Below are 24,061 nucleotides of genomic sequence, written 5' to 3'. Positions count from 1 at the left end.
AAAATTTTAGATGTGGCAGAAGAAGCTAAGGTCTCGGGCTCTCTCATATCTCCCGATCACCTCTCCTCATGAGCCCAGAGTGTAGTGGTTTCACGGGAACGCCAACTGCACGCTTTCCATTGAACAGGGCAGGTCCCTCGTCATCAAAGTTGCTCAAGGTGGTCTCTTTGGCGAGCCCTTTATCAAGGAGCTAGGGAGGTTCGTTAACACCTTTACCTGCCTGGATAGGGCACAAACTTCCATCCAAAAGGTGTTTCGTCCTCGGGGTTTCAAGGGGACCGGATGAGGTAGGGGCGCTCGTCCGGCTGTCCAAATCAGGAGAGAAGGCTTCAATCAAGGACAATACCAGGATCAAGCCCGCTTTGGATTCTTTTACTCCACCCATGGACGGCGGGACAAAAACAGAGGTGGCAGAGAAGGAGGTGGCTCCAATTCTTCCAGTGAGTGTTCTACCTTCTTCACTTTCAAGTGGGGGGCTGTCTAGCGCATTTTTCCCCAATGTGGACTTCTATCACGGGGGATGCCTGGGTTCTGCAGACAGTAAGGGGCTTTCCTATTGAGTTTCAGGGGACTCCTTTGCAGGTAGTACCTTCCCGCCCACTTTGTATTTCCAAGGCAGATGCTGTTTTGATCGACCAGGAGGTCAGTGCCCTTCTCGTCAAAGGATCGATAGTAGAAACCCTGCCTTATCCCAGAGGTTTCCTCAGCAACCACTTACTTGTTGACAAAGTGGACGGGGGTCAGCATCCGGTCATCCACTTGCGAGTGGCTGGTTTATCGCCACTTCAAGATGGATGAAATCCACCTCCTTCGAAATATTCTCCGGCCTGGCGACTGGATGGCGCGCCTCGACCTCAAGGACGCTTATTTGGCGATCCCCATCTTTCTCCCCTCACCGCCGGTTCCTTCAGTTTCCTTGGCGCAAGACAACTTACAAGTTCGCCACCCTTCCCTTCGTCCTCTCCTCAGCCCCCTGGTGTTTCACCAAGGTTTTGAGGCTAGCGATAAGAGCGCCTTCAGGCATGAGACTCACGGTTTATTTAGACAACATTCTGCTGATGGCGCAAGATCCCAGAACCCTTTCTAGTCACCTGCAAACCGCAGTGGATCTCCTTCAGAACCTAGGTTTCATGATAAACTAAACCAAGTCCACCCTGCCTCCATCCCAGAGAGTAGTTTTTCTAGGGTTCTTAATAGACTCAGTGGAGTCCACTCTCAGCCTTCCCTCTCGCAAAATGAAAAAGATTCATCACGAGATTCGGAGGGCTTTATCTTCGACTCAGATTTCCCTCAGACAGTTAGCTCAGATAGTGAGCCTCCTTTCGACCTCCATTCAAGCTATCTTCCCCGGCCCCCTCCATTACAGAGCACTTCAATGGCTCAAAGCGGCGCACCTCCACAAGGGCCGACCTTATTCCCACAAGGTGGGTCTGACAACAAACTAGGGAAGAGCTTCAGTGGTGGCTCTCCAACATGGACGTGGAATGGTCAAGCCATTTTCGGGTCTGCGCCAGATATCGTTATCGAGTCCGAAGCGAGCAGATCCGGCTGAGGCGCGACGTGTGGAGACTTCACAATGGGGGTTGTTGTCTCCTTCGAAGCAACATTTGCACATCAACTGTCTGAAACTTTTGGCGGGATTGTTCATGATCAAATGCTGGACTAAGGACTCTGTTCACTCCTGCGTTCTTCTCAAAATGGACAATATCTCTGCAGTCCGGTTTATCAATCATCTGGGGCGCACTCGCTCGAGAGCTCTTTTGGGCCTGGCGGCGATCTTCTGGCAGTACTGCTTGGACCATCAGATCTTTGTCACAGCGCAGTATCTGCCCGGGAAGGGCAATTAAGTGGCGGACTTTCACTCCCGCCAATTCCACGATCTGAGCTTCAGGAAAGTGCACCCGGGAGTGTTTGCGGATCTTCAGAACCTCTTGGGTCTCTTCTCTGTAGACCTCTTCGCCTCTCACCTGGATCACCAACTTCCCCAGTTCTACAGCTGGAGGCCGGACCATCTGGCGGAGCAGACGGACGCATTCCTCGAGGACTGGCAGACCAAAGCGGGCTATGCCTTTTCCCCCGTTTGCGATAACTCGGGTCTCAGCCCAGGTTCGTCGCCAGGGAGCAACCATAGTGCTCATTTCACCAATCTAGAGGTCTTAAGTTTGCTTTCTGGTTCTACTGGAACTTTCCTGGGATTCTCCAATCACACTCCCCCACTTACCAACTCTTCTTCTCAGTCTGGACGGCTGCCCTCACCCGTTGATCAAGCAAGGTTCCCTGGCACTCATGGCGTGGCGTATTACAGGGGACGATGGGCGGTCCCGAGCATTTCAGGAGTGGTTGAGACTTTCTTGTCCAAAGCCTGGGCAGACAGCACACTCCAACGTTATCGATCCACTTGGAGACGTTGTCGTTGGTGTCTGCGACGGAGTTTCGATATCGTGGCAACCGCCATCTTGAATTTTTTGGCCTCGCTAGCAGAGGACTGTCTTGCGTATAGGACAATCAATACCTTTAGGACCGCCATTTCCGCTGGTCACACTTTGGTTGATGGTTCACCTGTCGAAAACACCCTTCGGTTGGTCATCTCCTTCGGGGTATACGTCTCTTGCTTCCCCCGGAACCTTGTTGTCAGTTGTGGGATGATTCAGAAAAGGGGGTGGTGATGAACAGAGTGTCTGAATTAAGCAGACCACTCTTACCCAGTCCAAAGATCAGGGCTTTATCCATCACCGTTTTTTAGCTCACTGCACCATCCCAACTCAGGACTTGGCTATATGCAAATTAGTCTGACCCTGGCCCAGTGCATCATGGGAACAGGGCAGACCAAACTACCAAGCCAATTCTTATACTGGGAAGGAAACAAGCTACCGGGGACCGGTTTCTGGCATTTCAGCCGTCTTCGGCCCGGCTTGCTTGAATCCTGATGGTGCAAAGAGCTAGGGACTCACATCTGAGTATACCCTTCCACGCTTATGGTAGACAAAAATGATTCAGAAAAGGGGGTGGTGTTGAACAGGGTGCAAGGCAGAGGGGAGAAGGGTGCAAGGTGGAGGGGAGAAGGGTGCAAGGCGGAGGGGAGAAGGGTGCAAGGCAGAGGGGAGAAGGGTGCAAGGCAGAGGGGAGAAGGGTGCAAGGCAGAGGGGAGAAGGGTGCAAGGCAGAGGGGAGAAGGGTGCAAGGCAGAGGGGAGAAGGGTGCAAGGCAGAGGGGAGAAGGGTGCAAGGCAGAGGGGAGAAGGGTGCAAGGCAGAGGGGAGAAGGGTGCAAGGCAGAGGGGAGAAGGGTGCAAGGCAGAGGGGAGAAGGGTGCAAGGCAGAGGGGAGAAGGGTGCAAGGCAGAGGGGAGAAGGGTGCAAGGCAGAGGGGAGAAGGGTGCAAGGCAGAGGGGAGAAGGGTGCAAGGCAGAGGGGAGAAGGGTGCAAGGCAGAGGGGAGAAGGGTGCAAGGCAGAGGGGAGAAGGGTGCAAGGCAGAGGGGAGAAGGGTGCAAGGCAGAGGGGAGAAGGGTGCAAGGCAGAGGGGAGAAGGGTGCAAGGCAGAGGGGAGAAGGGTGCAAGGCAGAGGGGAGAAGGGTGCAAGGCAGAGGGGAGAAGGGTGCAAGGCAGAGGGGAGAAGGGTGCAAGGCAGAGGGGAGAAGGGTGCAAGGCAGAGGGGAGAAGGGTGCAAGGCAGAGGGGAGAAGGGTGCAAGGCAGAGGGGAGAAGGGTGCAAGGCAGAGGGGAGAAGGGTGCAAGGCAGAGGGGAGAAGGGTGCAAGGCAGAGGGGAGAAGGGTGCAAGGCAGAGGGGAGAAGGGTGCAAGGCAGAGGGGAGAAGGGTGCAAGGCAGAGGGGAGAAGGGTGCAAGGCAGAGGGGAGAAGGGTGCAAGGCAGAGGGGAGAAGGGTGCAAGGCAGAGAGGAGAAGGGTGCAAGGCAGAGAGGAGAAGAAATGTGTTACTTACCTGTAACAGCAGTTATCCAGTATTGGTGTCTTTCATAGATTCACATGCCTGAATCATTCCCCGTCGCCGAGACGGGAGCCTCCGGTACATAAAAAAGTAATGTCCTAAGGACATACATAGAGAATATAGGCCGAAGGGCCTCCCCTTTTGGGGCCTTTCCACGTCCTTATGTAAAAGGACCGAACTCTCATCGTTAGCCAATCAGCTCCGACCTCCTTCTAGAACCTTCCCGGGAGGAGCCTCCGTCCCTCAGATTTTCGTACGCACCCAGCTAGGGTGTCGCAATGTAGACCTAGAGGTACGTGAGTCCTTACCGGGGAGGCGGGAGGGTTGCATGTGAATCTATGAAAGACACCAATACTGGATAACTGCTGTTACAGGTAAGTAACGCATTTCTTATCCAGTATTTGGGTGTCTTTCATAGATTCACATGCCTGAATCAGAGTAGCCAGCAGTAATACATGCATAGTGGTAAGGCACATTCCCACATCTAGTAGGCCTGCATAAAGTACAGACAACCTGAGAGAAAACATGGTAATACATAGTCATGCATATAGCAGAGAAAACCATGAAGAATGTGCATACCTGGATGGCGGGACGAGGTAAGGCTCACCTTATTGGAAGAGATGGCGCAGCACCGCTTGTCCCACTGCAGCGTCCTTCTGCAGTTCGATGTCCAGGCAGTAGTGCTTGGAAAAGGTATGCGGGGACTTCCATGTCGCCGCTCGGCAGATGTCCAGGATCGTCACTCCAGCGAAGAGCGCCGCTGACGTTGACATCGCTCTGGTTGAGTGGGCAGCCACTCGGTCTGTCAAAGGCCGTCCGGCCTGATCATGGCAGAAAGCAATTGCTGAAGAAATCCAGCGTGAGATGCTCTGTTTTGTCAAGGGCAACCCCATGCGCGGGTTGCTGTAGGCTACAAAGAGTTGAGAAGACTTCCTGACGTCTTTGGTCCTGTCCAAGTAGAATTTGAGACACCTTTTAATGTCCAGGGAATGCAGCGCCCTTTCCGCTGCCGTGGAAGGGTCCGGAAAGAACGACTTGAGGACAATTGGTTCGTTCAGATGAAAGTCTGACGGCACTTTAGGAATGAATTTAGGGTTGGGCCTGAGTACCACTCGGTCGTGCCTGAATTGGAGATACGGTTCCTGAATGGACAGCGCCTGAAGTTCGCTGACCCTTCTGGCCGACGTCAGGGCTAGCAGGAGAGCCGTTTTCCAGGAAAGATGCTTGAGCGATGCCCGGTGTATGGGCTCGAATGGGTGTTTCATCAATTGGTTTAGCACTAAGTTCAACTGCCAGGTTGGAGGAACTTTCCGAGGCCTCGGAAAGGATCTGTAAAGTCCTTTTAGAAATTGCTTTACCAGTCGACTGGACCAGAGGGAGGGTCCCGATGGGGTCCTGGTGAACCTAGAAATCGCAGCCAGATGAACCTTAATGGAGGCGTGAGCCAGTCCCGATTGAGCCAGGTGCAGTAGGTACGGTAGCAGCTGTACTGGGGTGACCCGGAGCGGGTGTAAGTGTTGTTCCGAACACCACACGCAGAACCTCTTCCACTTCAGCGAGTAGGTCTTGGTCGTGCTGCTCGCTCTCGCTTTGGCCAGTACCGCCCTGCAATCCTGTGGTATGTCTAGCTCCCCGAACTCACGGTGCTCAGGAGCCAAGCCGATAAGTTGAGCGAACGGAGGTTCGGGTGGTGTACCTGGCCTCCGGACATTGTCAAGAGGTTCGGGAGTTGTCGCAGGTGAATCGGGGGCCTGATGGATAGGCGAAGAAGATCCGAGAACCAATGTTGTCTCGGCCAGTACGGAGCAATCAGTATCAGCGTGCACGGTTCCGTCCTCATCTTCCGGAGGAGCCTCGGTATCATCGGGAACGGCGGAAAAGCGTACGCAAACACGCTGGACCAGCCGATGGAAAAAGCATTTCCCAGCGACCCCCGTTGGGGATGCCAGCTTGCGTAGCTTCGGCATTTGGTGTTCTCTGCCGTCGCGAATAGATCGATCCTCGGGGTGCCCCATTGTGAGAAGACGTGGGCCACCGTGTCGCCGTTGAGCTCCCATTCGTGGGAGAGAGAGGTCTGCCTGCTGAGGGCGTCCGCGATAGTGTTCTCCTTCCCTGGAACGTACTCCGCCTTGAGGGAGAGGCCGTGCGCCACCAACCATTTCCAGATTTTTTGCGATTCTCGTGAGAGAGAGAGAGATCGCGTTCCCCCTTGTTTGTTCAGGTAGTGCATCGTCGTGGTGTTGTCTGTTTTGACGAGCACAGGGGAAGAGCCGATGCGTGGCAGGAAGGCCTGAAGAGCCAGGTACACCGCCCTCAGTTCCAGGAGGTTGATGTGTAGTTGTGTCTCCTGGGCGTCCCATTTGCCGCTGACTCGAAGGTCTAACAGTACTGCGCCCCAGCCTTCCAGTGAGGCATCGGTCGTGATGACCAGTGGTGCCGGCGGCAGGAGGAACGGCAATCCGGCCGTCAGGTGAGTCCTGTTTCTCCACCACAGCAGGGCCTTTATGATGGCCGGCGTGATTGTGAGAATGTCGTCGAAGGAGCCTGAAGACTGTTTCCATTGTCTTGCCAACGCTTCCTGTAGGGGGCGCATGCGGAGCCTGCAGTGCGGTACGAGGAGAATGCATGAAGACATCATCCCTAGCAAGGAGGTGAACGTCCGGACCTTGATGCGAGGCTTCTTGGCCACCGCCGCGGCCAGAGACAGTACTTTGCAGATCCTGTCCTCTGAGGGGAAAGCCTTCGCACGCTCCGTGTCCAGGGTTGCCCCTAGGAAGGAGATCCTCGTGGACGGAGTAGTGCATGATTTTTTGAGGTTGATCGTCAGACCCAGCTGTTGGAAAAGAGCGCTGCAGGCGTTGAAGGAAGCCAGCGCGTCCTCCGGGGAAGGAGCTTTCACCAGCCAGTCGTCCAGGTAGGGGAACACCTGGTGACCCCTTTGTCGCAGGAAGGCCGCCACGGGCGCCAAGCACTTTGTGAAGATACGTGGGGCAGACTTGAGGCCAAACGGCAAGACCTTGAACTGGTAATGTCTGCCCGCTATTTCGAACCTTAGGTATTTCCTGTGCCTGACGAGTATGGGGACATGGTAGTAGGCGTCCTGTAAGTCCAGGGAGACCATCGAGTCGCCTCTTTCCAGTGCTCCTAGGATCTCCTGGATTGTGACCATCCGGAAGGATTGACTCCGTAGGAAGGCATTGAGCGCCCGGAGGTCTAAGATCGGCCTCCACTTGTCCCCTTTCTGTTGGACCAGGAAGAAGTGGGAATAAAAACCCTTCCCTTTCTGGGAGTCCGGGACCTTTTCGATGGCTCCTTTGACCAACATGGCAGAGACTTCCTGGAGAAGGAGGTGCAGGTGTCTGTGGGCACGCTTCAGCGGAGGGGTGTTGGGAGGGGTGTTGACCAGTTCGAGGGAATGTCCAAATTGAATTATTTGTAGTACCCACCGATCCGTAGTGATTTTTCGCCAATTGTGGAGGAAGTGGGTCAGTTTTCCCCCAATTCGAAAGGATTGAGACGGTGGTGGGACTGGCTGGAGTAAGTGGTCACTGGCGGCCGCCAGCGCCCTTCTTGGCGGATTTGCCTCTGAAGGACGATCTCCCATAGGATGACTGTCGGGACTGTTGTTTCTGCTGGGGTTGGTTCCTGTTGCCATAGGAATAGGACGACCGATTTTGGTAGGAACCTCTGTAGGAGTACTGACCCCTGGAGCGGCCTCCCCGAAAGGATTGGTTCCGGGACTGGAGGGAGCCCAGAGCCCTCGCCGTGTCGGTGTCTTTTTTGATGGCCTGGAGTGCCTCGTCTATCTTCTCCCCAAAGAGGAATTGCCCATCGAACGGCATATCCAGCACCTTAGATTGGACCTCCTGCCGAAAAGACGTCGCCTTGAGCCAGCCCTGGCGGCGGAGCACGGCAGCCCCGGCCAACTGGCGGAATCCCGTCATGGCTGCGTCGATGGCGCAGTCGATAATTTCAGCCGCGGAGTTTTGTCCTTCCGCCAGAAGAGCTTTCACCTCGTCCTGGACCGTGGCCGGCAGGCCTTGCAGGTAGGGAGCTATGTCTTCCCATAGCTGGCGGTTGTAGCGGCCCAGGAGGGCGATGGAGTTTGCCACCTTGATGGACATGGCGGATGTGGTGGAGAACCTCTTGCCTATGGTGTCCTCCGCGGATTCCACCGCCATGTGAAACCTCCTTGCAGCTCTGTCCACCAGTTTGTGGAAACCTCCCACGTCCGCCGCTTCAGAGTGGCGCGGTCTCGGGGATGCCGGGGCAGACGAATGGTGTGATGACGCAGCATCGGCATCGTCGTCTCTGTGGTCCGAGGCGACGTCTTGCACCTCGCCTTCCTCTAAGTCCGTGTCATCCTCCTCGCTTTCCGATGAGTCCTCCGCCTGTGTTTGCGGTCGGAGTTGGCTCCGAGGACGGGCCGGGGGAGCGGAAGGGTGCGAGGCCGACGGTTGCGCTTGGGTGAGCGGTACCTGGGCACCGCTGTCTGCGTCCGGGAACCTTCGTTTATAGTCCTGCACCAGGGATTTCAAATCGTTGACCAGCGACAGTGGCAAACAGATCATCGGGGTTTTCACCGTGTCTACGGTCAGGGAGCTGCCTTGATACGTCACTCCGTCCCGGATCTCTTGGACGTCCTGGTGTTCTTCGTGAACCTCCTGGTCTTCGTCCGACTCCTCACTTTGTAGTGTGTCTTGTTCTTCTTCGGGTGCCAATTCCACCGTTGGGCGAACGGAGGGCGTTGGACTCGAGTGAATAGAGACTTCGACCAATCTCGATTCTTTCCAAGATGGCGCCGGGGTCTCTTCCGACGACGTGCGTGAAGATGGCGCTCCCGCCATGTGTGTTGGTGATTTGGGCACCTCCGTCCGGGTTAATGGTACCAATTTTTGCGGGGATAAGGGTTTCGCCGCCTTACTGATGGTAGGGTCGTGGACTTGAGATGCCTTTGTCGAAGGTGTGGTTTTTGAACTTGACTTCGACTGTTTAGGAGACGAACTTGACTTCGATGTCTTGGGTGACGAGCCTTCGGTATGAGGTGTTTTCGGCGAAGGCGTACCTGAAGATTTAGACCTCTTAGGTGACGAAGAGGCGGCCTTCGAGGGTTTCAGAGGAATGGTCGAGGAGACCGGTGCGCCCGAGGACGCAGCGGTGGTCGTCGTGGTCGCCGCGGAGGGCGATGAGGCCGTAGTAGTCGACACAGTGGTCGTGACTGAGGTGGCCCGCTTAGTAGATGGAGCGGGCTTCTTGAACCTCTGGCCATCCTTAACAGACACGGAGGAGGTGGTGGAGCGTGCCTCCGAAGGCTTCCTGTGCGCCTTCTTAGGAGGAGTGTCTGTCTCTCCAGGGGACTGCACCCTGGGTCTCTTCTTGGAGACTTTGGAGGTCGCGGAGACACTACCCTCGGAAGATTCCAGAGTGTCTCGGACCTTAAGCCTGTCGAGCCATTCGCGAAGGCGAGTTTCCCGTTCCTTAACCGTCTTCTTTGGGAAGGCTCTACACACCCTACACTTGTCAGTGACGTGGTCAGGGTACAGGCAATATATGCACAGGTCGTGCTTGTCCTCCGCTTGAATCCGCTGCTTGCCGCAGGAGGAGCAGGCCCTTAGGAGGGCTTTCTTCTGTGAGTCCTCCATGGACGAAGTTTTCTTATTAGATTCCGACATGTAGTCGATGCTAGGATGAAATCCTTTTCGTACAAGTGAATTTCGGTGAAGTTTGAGACTTCGAATTTTGGAAACCTGAAGAGCTCAGGTTGGAGACTCCCTAGCACAACGTGCGGTAGAAAAATCTGAGGGACGGAGGCTCCTCCCGGGAAGGTTCTAGAAGGAGGTCGGAGCTGATTGGCTAACGATGAGAGTTCGGTCCTTTTACATAAGGACGTGGAAAGGCCCCAAAAGGGGAGGCCCTTCGGCCTATATTCTCTATGTATGTCCTTAGGACATTACTTTTTTATGTACCGGAGGCTCCCGTCTCGGCGACGGGGAATGATTCAGGCATGTGAATCTATGAAAGACACCCAAATACTGGATAAGGGTGCAAGGTAGAGAAGGGTGCAAGGCGGAGGGGGAGAAGGGTGCATGGCAGATGGGAGAAGGGTGAAAGGGAGAAGGGTGCAGGGAAGAGAGGAGAAGGGTGCAAGGTAGAGAAGGGTGCAAGGCGGAGGGGGAGAAGGGTGCAAGGCAGAGGTGAGAAGGGTGCAAGGCAGAGGTGAGAAGGGTGCAAGGCAGAGGTGAGAAGGGTTCAAGGCAGAGGTGAGAAGGGTGCAAGGCAGAGGAGAAGGGTGCAAGGCAAAGGGGAGAAGGGTACAAGGCAAAGGGGAGATGGGTGCAAGGCAGAGGGGAAAAAGGTGCAAGGCAGAGGGGAAAAAGGTGCAAGGCAGAGGGGAGAAGGATGCAGGGTAGAGAAGGGTGCAAGGCGGCGGGGGAGAAGGGTGCAAGGCAGAGAGGAGAAGGATGCAAGGTAGAGAAGGGTGCAAGGCGGCGGGGGAGAAGGGTGCAAGGCGGAGGGGGAGAAGGGTGCAAGGCAGAGGGGAGAAGGGTGCAAGGCAGAGGGGAGAAGGGTGCAAGGCAGAGGGGAGAAGGGTGCAAGGCAGAGGGGAGAATGGTGCAAGTTAGAAAAGGGTGCAAGGCGGAGGTGGACTAGGGTACAAGGGGAAGGGGAGAAGGGTGCAAGAGGGAGGGCAAGAAAGGTGCAAGGCAGAGGGGAGAAGGGTGCAAGGGGGATGGTGATGAAGTTAAAAATGTGCCCCCCCTGGAAACATTTCTGCGGACACCCATGGAACGCACACTACTTTGTGAGGGAGAGTGGGAGAGAGTGGAGAGAGAGAGAGAGAGTGGAGAGAAATAGTGGAGAGAAACAGTGGAGAGAAACAGTGGGGAGAGAGAGTGGCTAGAGAGAGAGAGAGAGAGTGGAGATAGACAGTGGAGAGACCGAGAGTGGAGAGAGAGTGGAGAGAGCATGGAGAGACACTGGAGAGAGTGGTGAGACCGAGAGTGGAGAGAGAGAGAGAGTGGAGAGAGAGAGAGAGAGTGTAGAGAGAGAGTAGAGAGAGAGTAGAGAGTGGAGAGAGAGTGGAGATAGGCAGTGGAGAGACCGAGAGTGGAGAGAGAGAGAGAGAGGAGAGAGAGAGAGAGAGAGAGAGAGAGTGGAGAGAGCATGGCGAGACAGTGGAGAGAGAGAGAGTGGAGAGAGAGAGAGAGAGAGAGTGGAGAGAGAGAGAGAGAGAGTGGAGAGAGAGAGAGAGAGAGAGAGTGGAGAGAGAGAGAGAGAGAGTGGAGAGAGCATGGCGAGACAGTGGAGAGAGAGAGAGTGGAGAGAGAGAGAGTGGAGAGAGAGAGAGAGAGTGGAGAGAGAGAGAGAGAGAGTGGAGAGAGAGAGAGAGAGTGGAGAGAGAGAGAGAGAGAGTGTAGAGAGAGAGAGTGGAGAGAGAGAGAGAGTGGAGAGAGAGAGAGAGTGGAGAGAGAGAGAGAGTGGAGAGAGAGAGAGAGTGGAGAGAGAGAGAGAGTGGAGAGAGAGAGAGAGTGGAGAGAGAGAGAGAGTGGAGAGAGAGAGAGAGTGGAGAGAGAGAGAGTGGAGCGAGAGAGTGGAGCGAGAGAGTGGAGCGAGAGAGTGGAGCGAGAGAGTGGAGCGAGAGAGTGGAGCGAGAGAGTGGAGCGAGAGAGTGGAGCGAGAGAGTGGAGCGAGAGAGTGGAGCGAGAGAGTGGAGCGAGAGAGTGGAGCGAGAGAGTGGAGCGAGAGAGTGGAGCTCGAATGGAGAGTGGAGAGAGAGAGTGGAGAGAGAGAGAGTGGAGAGAGAGAGAGAGAGAGAGAGTGGAGAGAGAGAGAGAGAGAGAGTGGAGAGAGAGAGAGAGAGTGGAGAGAGCATGGCGAGACAGTGGAGAGAGAGTGAGTGGAGAGAGAGAGAGTGGAGAGAGAGAGAGAGAGAGTGGAGAGAGAGAGAGAGAGAGTGGAGAGAGAGAGAGAGAGAGTGGAGAGAGAGAGAGAGAGAGTGGAGCGAGAGAGAGAGAGTGGAGCGAGAGAGAGAGAGTGGAGCGAGAGAGAGAGAGTGGAGCGAGAGAGAGAGAGTGGAGCGAGAGAGAGAGAGTGGAGCGAGAGAGAGACTGACAGAGAGAGAGAGACTGACAGAGAGAGACTGGGTGAGAGACTGACTGGGTGAGAGACTGACTGGGTGAGAGACTGACTGGGTGAGAGACTGACTGGGTGAGAGACTGACTGGGTGAGAGACTGACTGGGTGAGAGACTGACTGGGTGAGAGACTGACTGGGTGAGAGACTGACTGGGTGAGAGACTGACTGGGTGAGAGACTGACTGGGTGAGAGACTGACTGGGTGAGAGACTGACTGGGTGAGAGACTGACTGGGTGAGAGACTGACTGGGTGAGAGACTGACTGGGTGAGAGACTGACTGGGTGAGAGACTGACTGGGTGAGAGACTGACTGGGTGAGAGACTGACTGGGTGAGAGACTGACTGGGTGAGAGACTGACTGGGTGAGAGACTGACTGGGTGAGAGACTGACTGGGTGAGAGACTGACTGGGTGAGAGACTGACTGGGTGAGAGACTGACTGGGTGAGAGACTGACTGGGTGAGAGACTGACTGGGTGAGAGACTGACTGGGTGAGAGACTGACTGGGTGAGAGACTGACTGGGTGAGAGACTGACTGGGTGAGAGACTGACTGGGTGAGAGACTGACTGGGTGAGAGACTGACTGGGTGAGAGACTGACTGGGTGAGAGACGGACAGAGAGAGAGACTGACTGAGAGAGTCTGAGTGACAGAATGACTGACTGACAGAGAGAGAGAGAGACTGACTGACTGGGGTAGAGAGAGAATGACTGACTGAGAGAGACTGACTGAGTGAGAGAGTCTGAGTGACAGAATGACTGACTGACCGAGAGAGAGAGAGACTGACTGACTGGGGTAGAGAGAGAATGACTGACTGAGAGAGACTGACTGACTGGGAGAGAGAGAGACTGACTGGGAGAGAGAGAGACTGACTGGGAGAGAGAGAGACTGACTGGGAGAGAGAGAGACTGACTGGGAGAGAGAGAGAGACTGACTGACAGAGAGAGACTGACTGACTGACAGAGACTGAAAGAGAGAGAAAGAGACTGAGAGACTGACAGAGAAAGAGAGACTGACCAACAGAGAGAGACTGACTGACAAAGACTGACTGATAGAGAGACTCACAGAGAGACTGACTGACCGAGAGAGAGACTGAGACTCTGACAGAGAGAGAGACTGACTGACAGAGAGAGAGACTGACTGAGAGAGACTGAATGACAGCGAGTGATAGACTGACTGACAGAGAGAGACTGACTGGCTGACAGCCTGACAGAGAGAGAGAGAGAGAGAGAGAGAGAGAGAGAGAGAGAGAGAGAGAGAGAGAGACTGACTAAGAGACTGAATGACAGAGAGAGATAGACTGACTGACTGAGAGATACTGACTGACAGAGAGAGAGAGAGAATGACTGTGATGGAATTGGGGTCAAAGTGTGTATGAAGCTATGCAATGCCTCTTAAGATTGCTATTGTCTAATAAAAATAAAAATGTATTATCAAAATGTGCTCTTTGTGGTTACATCTGCTTTTGAAATACTGCATTGAAGCTTTGTCCAATGTCTTAAAACGGAAACGAGAAGGAGCAGTGGATGCACTTTTATCAAAACTAAACGATGAGTGGGCCCGATGTTGTATATCATGACAGGAGTCTGCATCAGGACACCCACCTAAAATTGGGCAAACTTTCCCGGCCTACTCAAGGCAGGGACCCTGTAATGAATGGACCACCACATATGATAGCCTGCGGGCAGACTAAGCCCAACCTTTGACTCCACCATCCAGTGTTACTTGTAACGGCTGTATTGGTGACAGTGGCATAACAATCGCCCTGCATCCCCTGCAGTATGGCGGGTCGCTGGCCTGAGAGCTCTAGACTGGCACGGAGAATGGGAGGGGGGCCCCCTCCATGTAGTTTGCAGGGGGGCCCCCTCATGTTTCGTTACGCCACTGCTACCGGGGACCGGTTTCTGGCATTTCAGCCGTCTTCGGCCCGGCTTGCTTGAATCCTGATGGTGCAATGAGCTAGGGACTCACATCTGAGTATACCCTTCCACGCTTATGGTGGACAAAAATGATTCAGAAAAGGGGGTGGTGATGAACAGAGTGTCTGAATTAAGCAGACCACTCTTACCCAGTCCAAAGATCAGGGCTTTATCCATCACTGTTTTTTAGCTCACTGCACCATCCCAGCTCAGAACTTGGCTATATGCAAATTAGTCTGACCCTGGCCCAGTGCATCATGGGAACAGGGCAGACCAAACTACCAAGCGAATTCTTATACTGGGAAGGAAACAAGCTACCGGGGACCGGTTTCAGGCATTTCAGCCGTCTTCGGCCCGGCTTGCTTGAATCCTGATGGTGCAATGAGCAAGGGACTCACATCTGAGTATACCCTTCCACGCTTATGGTGGACAAAAATGATTCAGAAAAGGGGGTGGTGATGAACAGAGTGTCTGAATTAAGCAGACCACTCTTACCCAGTCCAAAGATCAGGGCTTTATCCATCACCGTTTTTTAGCTCACTGCACCTTCCCAGTATAAGAATTGGCTTGGTAGTTTGGTCTGCCCTGTTCCCATGATGCACTGGGCCAGGGTCAGACTAATTTGCATATAGCCAAGTTCTGAGCTGGGATGGTGCAGTGAGCTAAAAAACGGTGATGGATAAAGCCCTGATCTTTGGACTGGGTAAGAGTGGTCTGCTTAATTCAGACACTCTGTTCATCACCACCCCCTTTTCTGAATCGTTTTTGGCCACTATAGGTGTGGCAGGGTATACTCTGACATGAGTCCCTTTCTCACTGCTCCATCAGGATTCAAGCAAGCCGGGCCGAAGACGGCTGAAATGCCAGAAACCGGTCCCCGGTAGCTTGTCTCCTTTCTGGTGAAGAATTGGCTTGGTAGTTTAGTCTGCCCTGTTCCCATGATGCACTGGGCCAGGGACAGACTGATTTGCATATAGCCAGGTTCTGAGCTGGGATGGGGCAGTGAGATAAATAACGGTGATGGATCAAGCCCTGATCTTTGGACTGGGTAAGAGTGGTCTGCTTAATTCAGACACTCTGTTCATCACCACCCCCTTTTCTGAATCGTCTCAGTTGTGGGATGTCAGAGTTTTGAACCTCTTCCAATCGTGGCAACCAAATAGATTCCTCTCCAGGAAGGAACTGTTGGTGAAGCTAGCCATGCTGCTGTGTCCGATTACTTGCAGACGGGTGTCAGACGTCAGGGCTCTGGACGTGTCGGGAAGAGTTTTCTCTCCGACCGGTTTAACGTTTACCATACGTAGACGCACCAAGTGTGGGACGACTTATGTCTCCTATCCTGCTTTTCCAGACGCCCTGAAACTATGTGTAGTTGCCTGTCTCAAGGCTTACGAGGAGATAACTGAGGAGTTAAGGCCTCCTGGGGAACGCCAGTTGCTCATTGCGCTCAAAAAGCCCCCACGATTGTCCGTTGGGTTCGTTGGATCATGCAGGAAGCTGGCATCGATTTACGAGCCTTTGCTGCTCATTCCACCAGAGTGGCTATGGCCTCCAAGGCTTTTACCCTGGTAGCTCGTCTTGAAGACATTCTGAATGCAGCAGACTGGTCATCAGACTCCACCTTTAAGCGGTTTTATTTCAAACCGGTTGACATGGCTCATTCGGCCGTGAGCAAGCTTTAAACTAGCATAATCCTTGCCTCTGGTCCCGACATGGAATGAAAAATTTCCTAGCTAACGTAACGGAAAGTTTCAATTCTATTAAGGACTCGGAGGTGAGAATTATCCCACCCAGGGTACAACTTGGTTGACTTCATCCCTCCCACGTATTGGAGTAAGTACAGTGTTTAATTTGACTTACTGTATTGTGATCATGTACATGCTTTGACATATTCTCTCCTTAGGGTGAAGCCTTAGCCACTCCTGTCGCTTACGCCTTCTTTTATTTTCCAGGGGATTCGAATAAACAAGACTCCTGATGAGACTTTGCTACCTGACTGAGCAACGAAAGAGGAAGCATGGTCAGAGGCAGAGGACTATCAGCACCCTGGGGACTCCTGATTGGCGCACTGGATGGGACATTCTATCTGTGATACTCTATTGTTTTAATGTTTATTCCCTATGGTTCATGGGAGTAGTTGTTTGACTTTAAAGTGGCTGCTATTCAATAAAGTGAAGAAAGAATAGCATGATCCTCGCCCTCAGAGACCTTAATAGAATTGAAACTTTCCGTTATGTTAACTAGGAAATTTTTCATTCTCCCCCAAATTAACTTTGGAATATTACTTAAACTTGATGTAAGATGGATATAATACTTAACTTTTGATCTAATCATCTAATTGCATGTCATTCAGTAGATGAATGGCATGGTTTCATGTAAAATCAAAAACAGAACTGCATGATCTCAGGAAAGTAGTGGGAGGAATCTTCCATCAAATAATTAAATGCCCTTATTTCCTCAAACGCAGGTATACTCTTTGTTGCGACAACATTCAACTTAATGAATGTCTGCACAACGACATTACTACAAAAGTGCAGACAGTGAGGTGTTGGGTACAAACGGCAGCGTACTGATCGTCCAATTCCATAGTCATGCTGCTCAGATATATAAAAAATGGCATACAACTAATTTTCCTAACACTTCAATTCTTAATATTAATTGAAAGTAATTGCAACTATTCTGAATTTGCACTAAAAGTTTATTAGTAACCACTTATCATGCAAAACATTCCCCTTTAAAAGGAGATTCACAAATCACCCATACAAACACCCATTTTATTCACTTACAACTAGGGCACTGACTACTTACTGCAGCATTTTGAACAAGGAAGAATGGAGGAGCTGGAAGCGCTTCAGATTCTGGATGATTCCAATGTCTTGCATTATACACTGCTTTTGTGGGAGACTGGAAAAAAAAAGTATATTTAATGATAACTCAAGGATCGCAATATAGTAAGTTACATTTCAATTATATATACCCAAATTACGTTTTTGTTTATGCTATTCAGATAATTATCAGCAGATTGAAACTGCTTTCAATGGAGAAGAGGTATTTTAGTGTCCATGTGAGATATTGCAAATGCTACTTACCAGTATGCATCTGTTCTTGGCATGTAGGGCTGCTGACATTCATATCTGTGCATAGATCGCCGCCTAGTGTTGAGTCCGGATGATTGCACATTGTTGTCCTGGAAGAGTCTTCGAAGTATCACGAGATAGGTGGCTCCTCCCCTGGACTACAGTGCGCATGGGCATCGACTCCATCCCCAGATTGTTTTTAGCCATTGTGTCCGAGATGGAGTGAACTTTGTGAGTGATGACCATGCTATGAAATGTATGTAAATACTGCAGCTGCTACAGGCGCCGGGGAGGAGGGTGGGCGATATGAATGTCAGCAGCCCTACATGCCAAGAACAGATGCATACTGGTAAGTAGCATTTGCAGTTCGAGGCATGTGGGCTGCTGAATTCATATCTGTGCATAGAATACATAGCAGTCCCTCCATTAGCGGCGGCCGCCAGTGCCAGCTGCAGCAGTTTGGAAAAGTGTCTTGAGAACAGCCTGCCCTACATCTGCCTGCTGCTTGGAGTGCACGTCTACACAGTAATGTTTAGTAAAGGTATGTGTGGTAGACCATGTGGCTGCTCTCCATATGTCCTCTAATGGAATGTTTCCAAGGAAGGCCATAGAGGCCCCCAACTTTCTGGTGGAGTGGGCTCTTGGTGGAATAGTAAGAGTGCGTTTAGCTTTTGCATAACAGATCTGAATACATTTCACGATCCACCTAGCAATACCAGCCTTGGAAATAGCGTTACCTTTGTGGTGCGACGCAAAGGCAACGAAAAGCTGCTTAGTTTTTCTAAAATCCTTGGTCCTGTCAACGTAATACATCAGGGCCCTTTTGAAGTCAAGGGTGTGGAGCATCCGCTCCGCCAGTGACTAAGGATTTTGAAAAAACACCGGCAACTCAATTGTTTGGTTTATGTGGAACTGAGACACAACCTTGGGTAGAAATTTAGGGTTAGTGCGGAGCACTACCCTGTTAGCATGAACCTGGAAGAACGGCTCCTGGATTGTGAGGGCTTACAGCTCACTAACTCTACGTAGCGATGTAATTGCTACTAAGAAGGCCACTTTCCAAGTCAAGAACTGAAGTTCGCAGGAGTGTAGTGGCTCAAAGGGAGGACCCATCAGTCTTGTAAGAACCACATTGAGGTTCCATTCTGGAGCTGGTGGGGTCCGTGGTGGAATGACCCGTTTGAGTCCTTCCAGAAAAGCTTTGATAGCAGGCACTTTTAAAAGTGAAAGGTGCTGTCTATTTTGGAGGTATGCGGCCATCGCAGACAGGTGAATGCGGATGGAAGTATATGCCAAATTACACTGGTACCGATGGAACAGGTAACAGATGATGTTCTGAATGGAAGCATCTAGTGGATTAATGTTGTGGTTTGCGCAATAAATGACAAACCGCTTCCATTTGGCCGCATAACAGGCTCTAGTAGTGGGCTTCCTTGCCTCCCGAATGATGTCCATACAATTGGGAGGAAGGTTGAGGTAGCCAAACTCTAGGACTTCAGGAGCCAGATCGCCAGGTTGAGCTGTCGCGGATCTGGGTGCTGAATGTCGCCATGGCTCTGCGTCAGAAGGCTGGGTGTGAGATGAAGCCTTTGATGCGGTACCACGGACAGTTCCAGAAACGTGGTGTACCATGGTTGGCGAGCCCACGTTGGAGCAACTAGGATGAGAGTCATCGAGTGCTGCCTGAGCTTGCGTGCCACCAGCGGTATCAGAGGTGCTGGGGGAAAAGCGTACGCAAATTTGCCTGACCAGTTCATCCATATCGCATTGCCCTGCGATTGCGGGTGTGGGAACCTGGCGGCGAAGCTTTGGCATTTTGCGTTCTCCCTTGTGGCGAACAGGTCTATCTCTGGATGACCCCATCTTTGAAAGTACGGTTGGAGTACTGATGGATGTAACTCCCACTCGTGCATCTGGTGGCTGTGCCTGCTGAGCAGGTCCGCCATCTGATTGTCTTTGCCTGGGAGGTGTTCTGCCATGAGGAAGATGTTCCTCTGAATGGCCCACTTCCACATGCTCTGAGCCAGATGAGACAGCTGCGGAGAGTGTGTTCCTCCCTGTTTCTGAATGTAGTACATGGCGGTCATGTTGTCCGTCCGGATCAACACGACCTTGTTGCACAGATGTACTTTGAATGCCTTTAAGGCCATGAAGATCGCCATCAGTTCCAAAACATTGATGTGCATCTTCCTCTGCTGTATAGTCCATAGTCCCTGCACTGTGTAATGGAGTACATGCGCTCCCCAACCCTGGAGAGAAGCGTCCGTCGTCAGGATAATCTGTGGCACAGGCTCCTGGAACGGTCGGCCCTTGCAAAGGTTTTGTGGATTCCACCAATGCAGAGAGTTGTATGCCCGACCGCTCACCAACACTAGGTCTTTCAATTGCCCGTGAGCCTGAGTCCACTGACGTGCTAAGCACTCCTGAAGCGGGCGCATATGTAGTCTCGCGTGCGGGACAATGGAGATGCAGGAGGCCATCATGCCTATCAACTGCATGAACACTTGCTGGAAGCGAGTGCCGAGGTCTGAATCTTTGGATCAGCGACTGAATGCTGGCGATTCTCACTGAATTTGGCTGCGCAGTGGCCGCCAGAGTGTTTATGGTCGCCCCCAGATACTGCCGTATGTGGGCGGGCTGGAGATGGGATTTTGGGTAATTCAGTGAGAATCCCAGATCGTGCAGAAGGTGAATAGTGTGGGACACATGGTCGGCGCACTGCTGGTTCGACTTTGCCTGAATGAGCCAGTCGTCCAGATAGGGGTAGACGTGGATGTTTTGACGTCTTAGATGTGCCGCCACCGTTGCTAGGCACTTCGTGAAGACCCTGGGCGCCGTGGTGACCCCAAAAGGCAGAACCTTGAACTGGTAGTGCTGGTTTTGAATGGTGAACCGCAGATATTTTCTGTGTGAAGGATGCAGGGGAATGTGAAAGTATGCATCCTTGAGATCCAGAGTTGCCAGGAAGTCCCCCTGCTGAAGCAGTGGGAGAACCTGCTGCAGAGTGAGCATATGGAAATGTTCTGACAGAATGTACAAGTTGAGAGGTCTGAGGTCTAGGATGGGCCTGAGGGATCCGTCTTTCTTTGGAATGAAAAAGTACAGAGAGTAAACCCCTGTACCCCTTTCCTGCAGTGGAACGAGCTCTATTGCCCCTTTTTGCAGCATGACGTTGACTTCTTGCTGCAATAAGTGCAAGTGCTCACTGGACATAGGACGGCTTTTTGGAGGTATGTTGGGTGGAGTGGATGTGAGCTCCAGACAATAACCGTGCTGGATAAGAGATCTGACCCACCTGTCCGTGGTGATGGACTTCCACACGGGCAGGAACTGCTGGAGTCTCCCCCCGACCGGTGTTGCGTGGTCGGGGGGCAGTGACAAGGCGTCACTGTTTGCTGGCGGTGGAGGACCTGGAGCTGTTATTCCCACGTCCTCTGCCTTTGACGTTGTTGCCACGGTATCCACCCCGACCCTTGTTGGTATATGAGGATTGGGTGTCACTTTTATAAAATTGCGTGGATTGGGACGCCTGACCCCTCGAGGTGCCTCTGTTATTGGAGCGGCGAAAGGAACCACCCCGAAACTGCTGGGACTGCAAGGCACCCATAGATTTAGCAGTGTCAGTGTCTTTCTTCATTTTTTCGAGGGTGGCATCCACTTCTGGGCCAAACAGGTGGTCAGGATTGACAGTTTGGTTTAGGATGGTAGTCTGAATGTCCGGTTTAAAGCCTGAGATTCGGAGCCATGCATGGCGGCGCAGTAAAACGCTAGTGTTTACTGCGCGTGAGGCGGTATCAGCTACATCTAGAACACACTTAATTGAGGTATTAGTGATAAGTTTTCCCTCCTGAATCAACATTTCAGCAGCCCCCTTGTACTGATCTGGTAAGTGCTGTAGAAGGGTCTCTAGAGTGTCATAGTGTGCCCTGTCGTAGCGTGCAAGTAGCGCCTGCGTGTTGGATTGGTCTGTGAGTTGGCTCGTTTACGTGCGTTGGAGACAACCAGAGAGTCTAGCGGCAACTGTCCTTTGATGTACGTTGGATCAGTGGGCGCTGCCTTGTACTTTGTCAATACGTGGATTAATGACTCTTGCCCGGGTGGGCTCCTTGAAAACCTTTGGCGCATGCTTTAACACCCCTTTGAGCATTGGCAGTGTCTTGACAGTTTTTTCAGCCACTGAGAAAGTGTCAAAGAAAATCGACATCCACTGGGTCTGCATGGAGGTCGACGTCATGATTAGCTGCAGCCCTTTCAATTAGAGCGTTGAAGGCCGCAGAGTCTTCTGTCGGGGAAGTTTTTGCAGCAAAAAGTTGTGGCTCGTGTCCCGAATGGGGGTCCCCAGGGTCTCCCCCAGCAGACCATGGCTCAGTGACATCCTCTGAGTCCGAGTAAACTGGATAAGCATACTCATCCTCGTCTTCTCCATCACCCTCCCCAGCATTGGAATGAGTGGGTGAGAGTTCCTGACCTTGTGGAGATACAGGCTCCATAGGGGCAGATGTACCCGCAGAGTCCAACTTCTTTTTAAGTGGGATGTGGAAGTGCTCCAACGCTGGCTCTGGCATGATCTTCCATTTAAGGAGAGACAGCTTGCCTGTGTTGGCGTCGATGACCACCTCTCGACGCTCCTCCTCCGCCAGTGGTTGGTGTCGTGGGTTTGGAACCACCGACGATGCCTTCGGCGTCAAAGCCAACTTTAAGGGCACTCCGGTCCCAGGTTTCGCCGTGAAAGCTTTCGGCGCCGTGCTAGGCGGCAGCGTGAAAAGAATCGGCGTCTGCGCCTTCGCCGGTTTCAGCAGAGGCTTGGGCGACACAGTCTTCTTTGGCTCGACCTCCGCGGCCCCCTCCCGAATACGCTGAAGGGACTCAGTGACCTTCTTGGTAAACGAAGCAGAGGGACGGACCGGCTCGAGAGAGTCCTCCGAAGCCGGATTAGGGTCGGCGACCAAGGCCGCAGTCTTCGGAGCCGACGCTGCTCCCCCCTTCGCCTTGTCAACAGGAAGCGGTGCAGCCAGAGACTTGGGGTCGTCCTGGCGCTTCTTCGGGGGCCTTTTTATGGTCATCGACCTTCTTTGTGTCGACGCGACTCTTCAGAGCGTCGACCAACTTCGGCGCCGCCTTCGGCTTCGACACCGCAGTCTTCGGATCGGCCATTTTGGCGTGGCTCTTGAGCTCGACGGCCATCTTGGATTTCTTCGGCGCCGAGGCCTCCGAAGTCTTAGATCCAACCAGTGCGACTTGCAGTTTCGGTTTCGATACTGGTTGCGTCGACACCGATGGTTTCACTTTAGGTTTTTGCACCGGGAGTGGTGCCGCACCAATGTCCGTGGCCGGGCCGGAAGGCGGAGCCGTGGGACGGGTATCGAGGTCTTGGGTAAGGCCCGAAGGCGATCCTTCGACCTGGGCCTCATAATGTTGGCTGGCCCCGGAGTCAGTGTGAGGAAGCTCCTCCTCCGAGCTATCCTCCACGGTGGCAATGGCCCCGTCGTCGTCCCCTACCTCCTCGACGACTTCCTCGAACTCCTCATCTTCCGCGTCGTAGCTTTCCTCGACCTCCGACGCCGGGTTAGAGTCCGAGACATTGTGGATGGTGTCGTCTTCAACATCCTCCTCGAAGATGTTCGCCGGAGGGGGTGCCGAGCTCTGGTCCTGCAGTCTAGCAGCCCGTCGTAGCTTGAGAGTCTTCTTCGACCGGAACTTGGAACAGGCCATACACTTGGCCTCGTCGTGGTCCGGTGACAAGCACTTGTTGCACACTGGGTGCACATCGATGTGCGGGTACTTTGAGGCACACGCTGGGCACCTCTTAAATGGACTTCGTTCCATGATGAAGTAGTCTGGAGCGCCGTGTAGGCCCGTCCGCGCCGATAGCACGCGGAAGGACAGCAGGTGTTCGGAGCCGATAAATAACCAACCCGAACGATAAACAATACCGACGCGAGTCCTAAAGACCTTTTGGTCTCAAGTAAAGAAAGTCAAACAACTATTGATTCCGACAGAGGGAACCGAAACACATCCGAACCCAATGGCGGAAAAAAACAATCTGGGGATGGAGTCGATGCCCATGCGCACTGTAGTCCAGGGGAGGAGCCACCTATCTCGTGATACTTCGAAGACTCTTCCAGGGCAACAATGTGCAATCATCCGGACCCAACACTAGGCGGCGATCTATGCACAGATATGAATTCAGCAGCCCACATGCCTCGAACACTGCAACACTTTTAGAATTCAAAAGTGCCAAAAAAATTCCAATAAACCCTTGAAAAAGGGAGAGCTCAATGCCAGGGTCCTGTAAGCAGGAGCCGGAAAAAAGAACTGAAAGTAGAGGGACCTGCTATGCATTCTGGGATACTGGGAGAAGCTCTGGAAAGTTCTCTTAAAGGCACAGTATCCTATTTAAGCCACATAATGGCAGCCTATGGGGCTTGTCTGTCCCTACCTTCCTCTCTATCATTCCTGAGTCTTTGACTGGGGGAGGCAAGTTTCTCTATGGTAGAATTTAGCAGGCTGTGATGTGTGTGGTGTTTTTTGGTGGAATTTCTAGTTGAAGTACTGGACAGTGTACCCTGTGGATATAGGCTGCATTATTTGTCTTTAAATTCTCTCTTAAGTGTCTTTGCAGTTTCTGCATTATTTTTGACAACTTAAGAGATTATTTTTGATTGCCAGGGTCCACGCACATGGGCGGGACTATTCACTAGATTATGACTATAACAGAGATCCCCTACTACAGAACTTCAGTTTCAGCCTTCCTCTTATTAGAAATTAATGAAGAACCAGAGGCAATGCTTCCTACCTCAGACAAAGGGTCTTCCTTGTCCTTGAGTCTGTTAAGCCACAACAGCAGTCGTCCTTCTCTGTCCCTGATGGTCTTAGGGGGGAAGGTCCGGCAGATCTTGCACTCCTTTGCCTTATGGTTAGGATAAAGGCAATATAAACATTTTTTGTGGGGATCTTCTTTGAATAGCCTTTGCTTCCCACAAGAATCACA

General features: G+C 52.5%; 1 protein-coding gene across 2 annotated transcripts in view; it reads right to left on the bottom strand.

The window, feature by feature from the left end:
* Positions 1-24,061, bottom strand: part of WAPL (WAPL cohesin release factor) — a 1,140,053-nt gene that overhangs the window by 954,053 nt on the left and 161,939 nt on the right. For both annotated transcript variants that reach the window (XM_086922027.1, XM_086922028.1), the window contains exon 5: positions 16,802-16,897. In XM_086922027.1, the coding sequence (XP_086778153.1) occupies positions 16,802-16,897 (96 nt within the window). The remainder of the gene's footprint in view (positions 1-16,801; positions 16,898-24,061) is intronic.

This window comes from Lissotriton vulgaris, chromosome 5 (genome assembly GCF_964263255.1).
Source record: "Lissotriton vulgaris chromosome 5, aLisVul1.2, whole genome shotgun sequence".
NCBI classification, from domain to species: domain Eukaryota; kingdom Metazoa; phylum Chordata; class Amphibia; order Caudata; family Salamandridae; genus Lissotriton; species Lissotriton vulgaris.
Note: the sequence above shows the minus strand (reverse complement) of the source record. Positions and strands in the feature narration are given on the sequence as shown.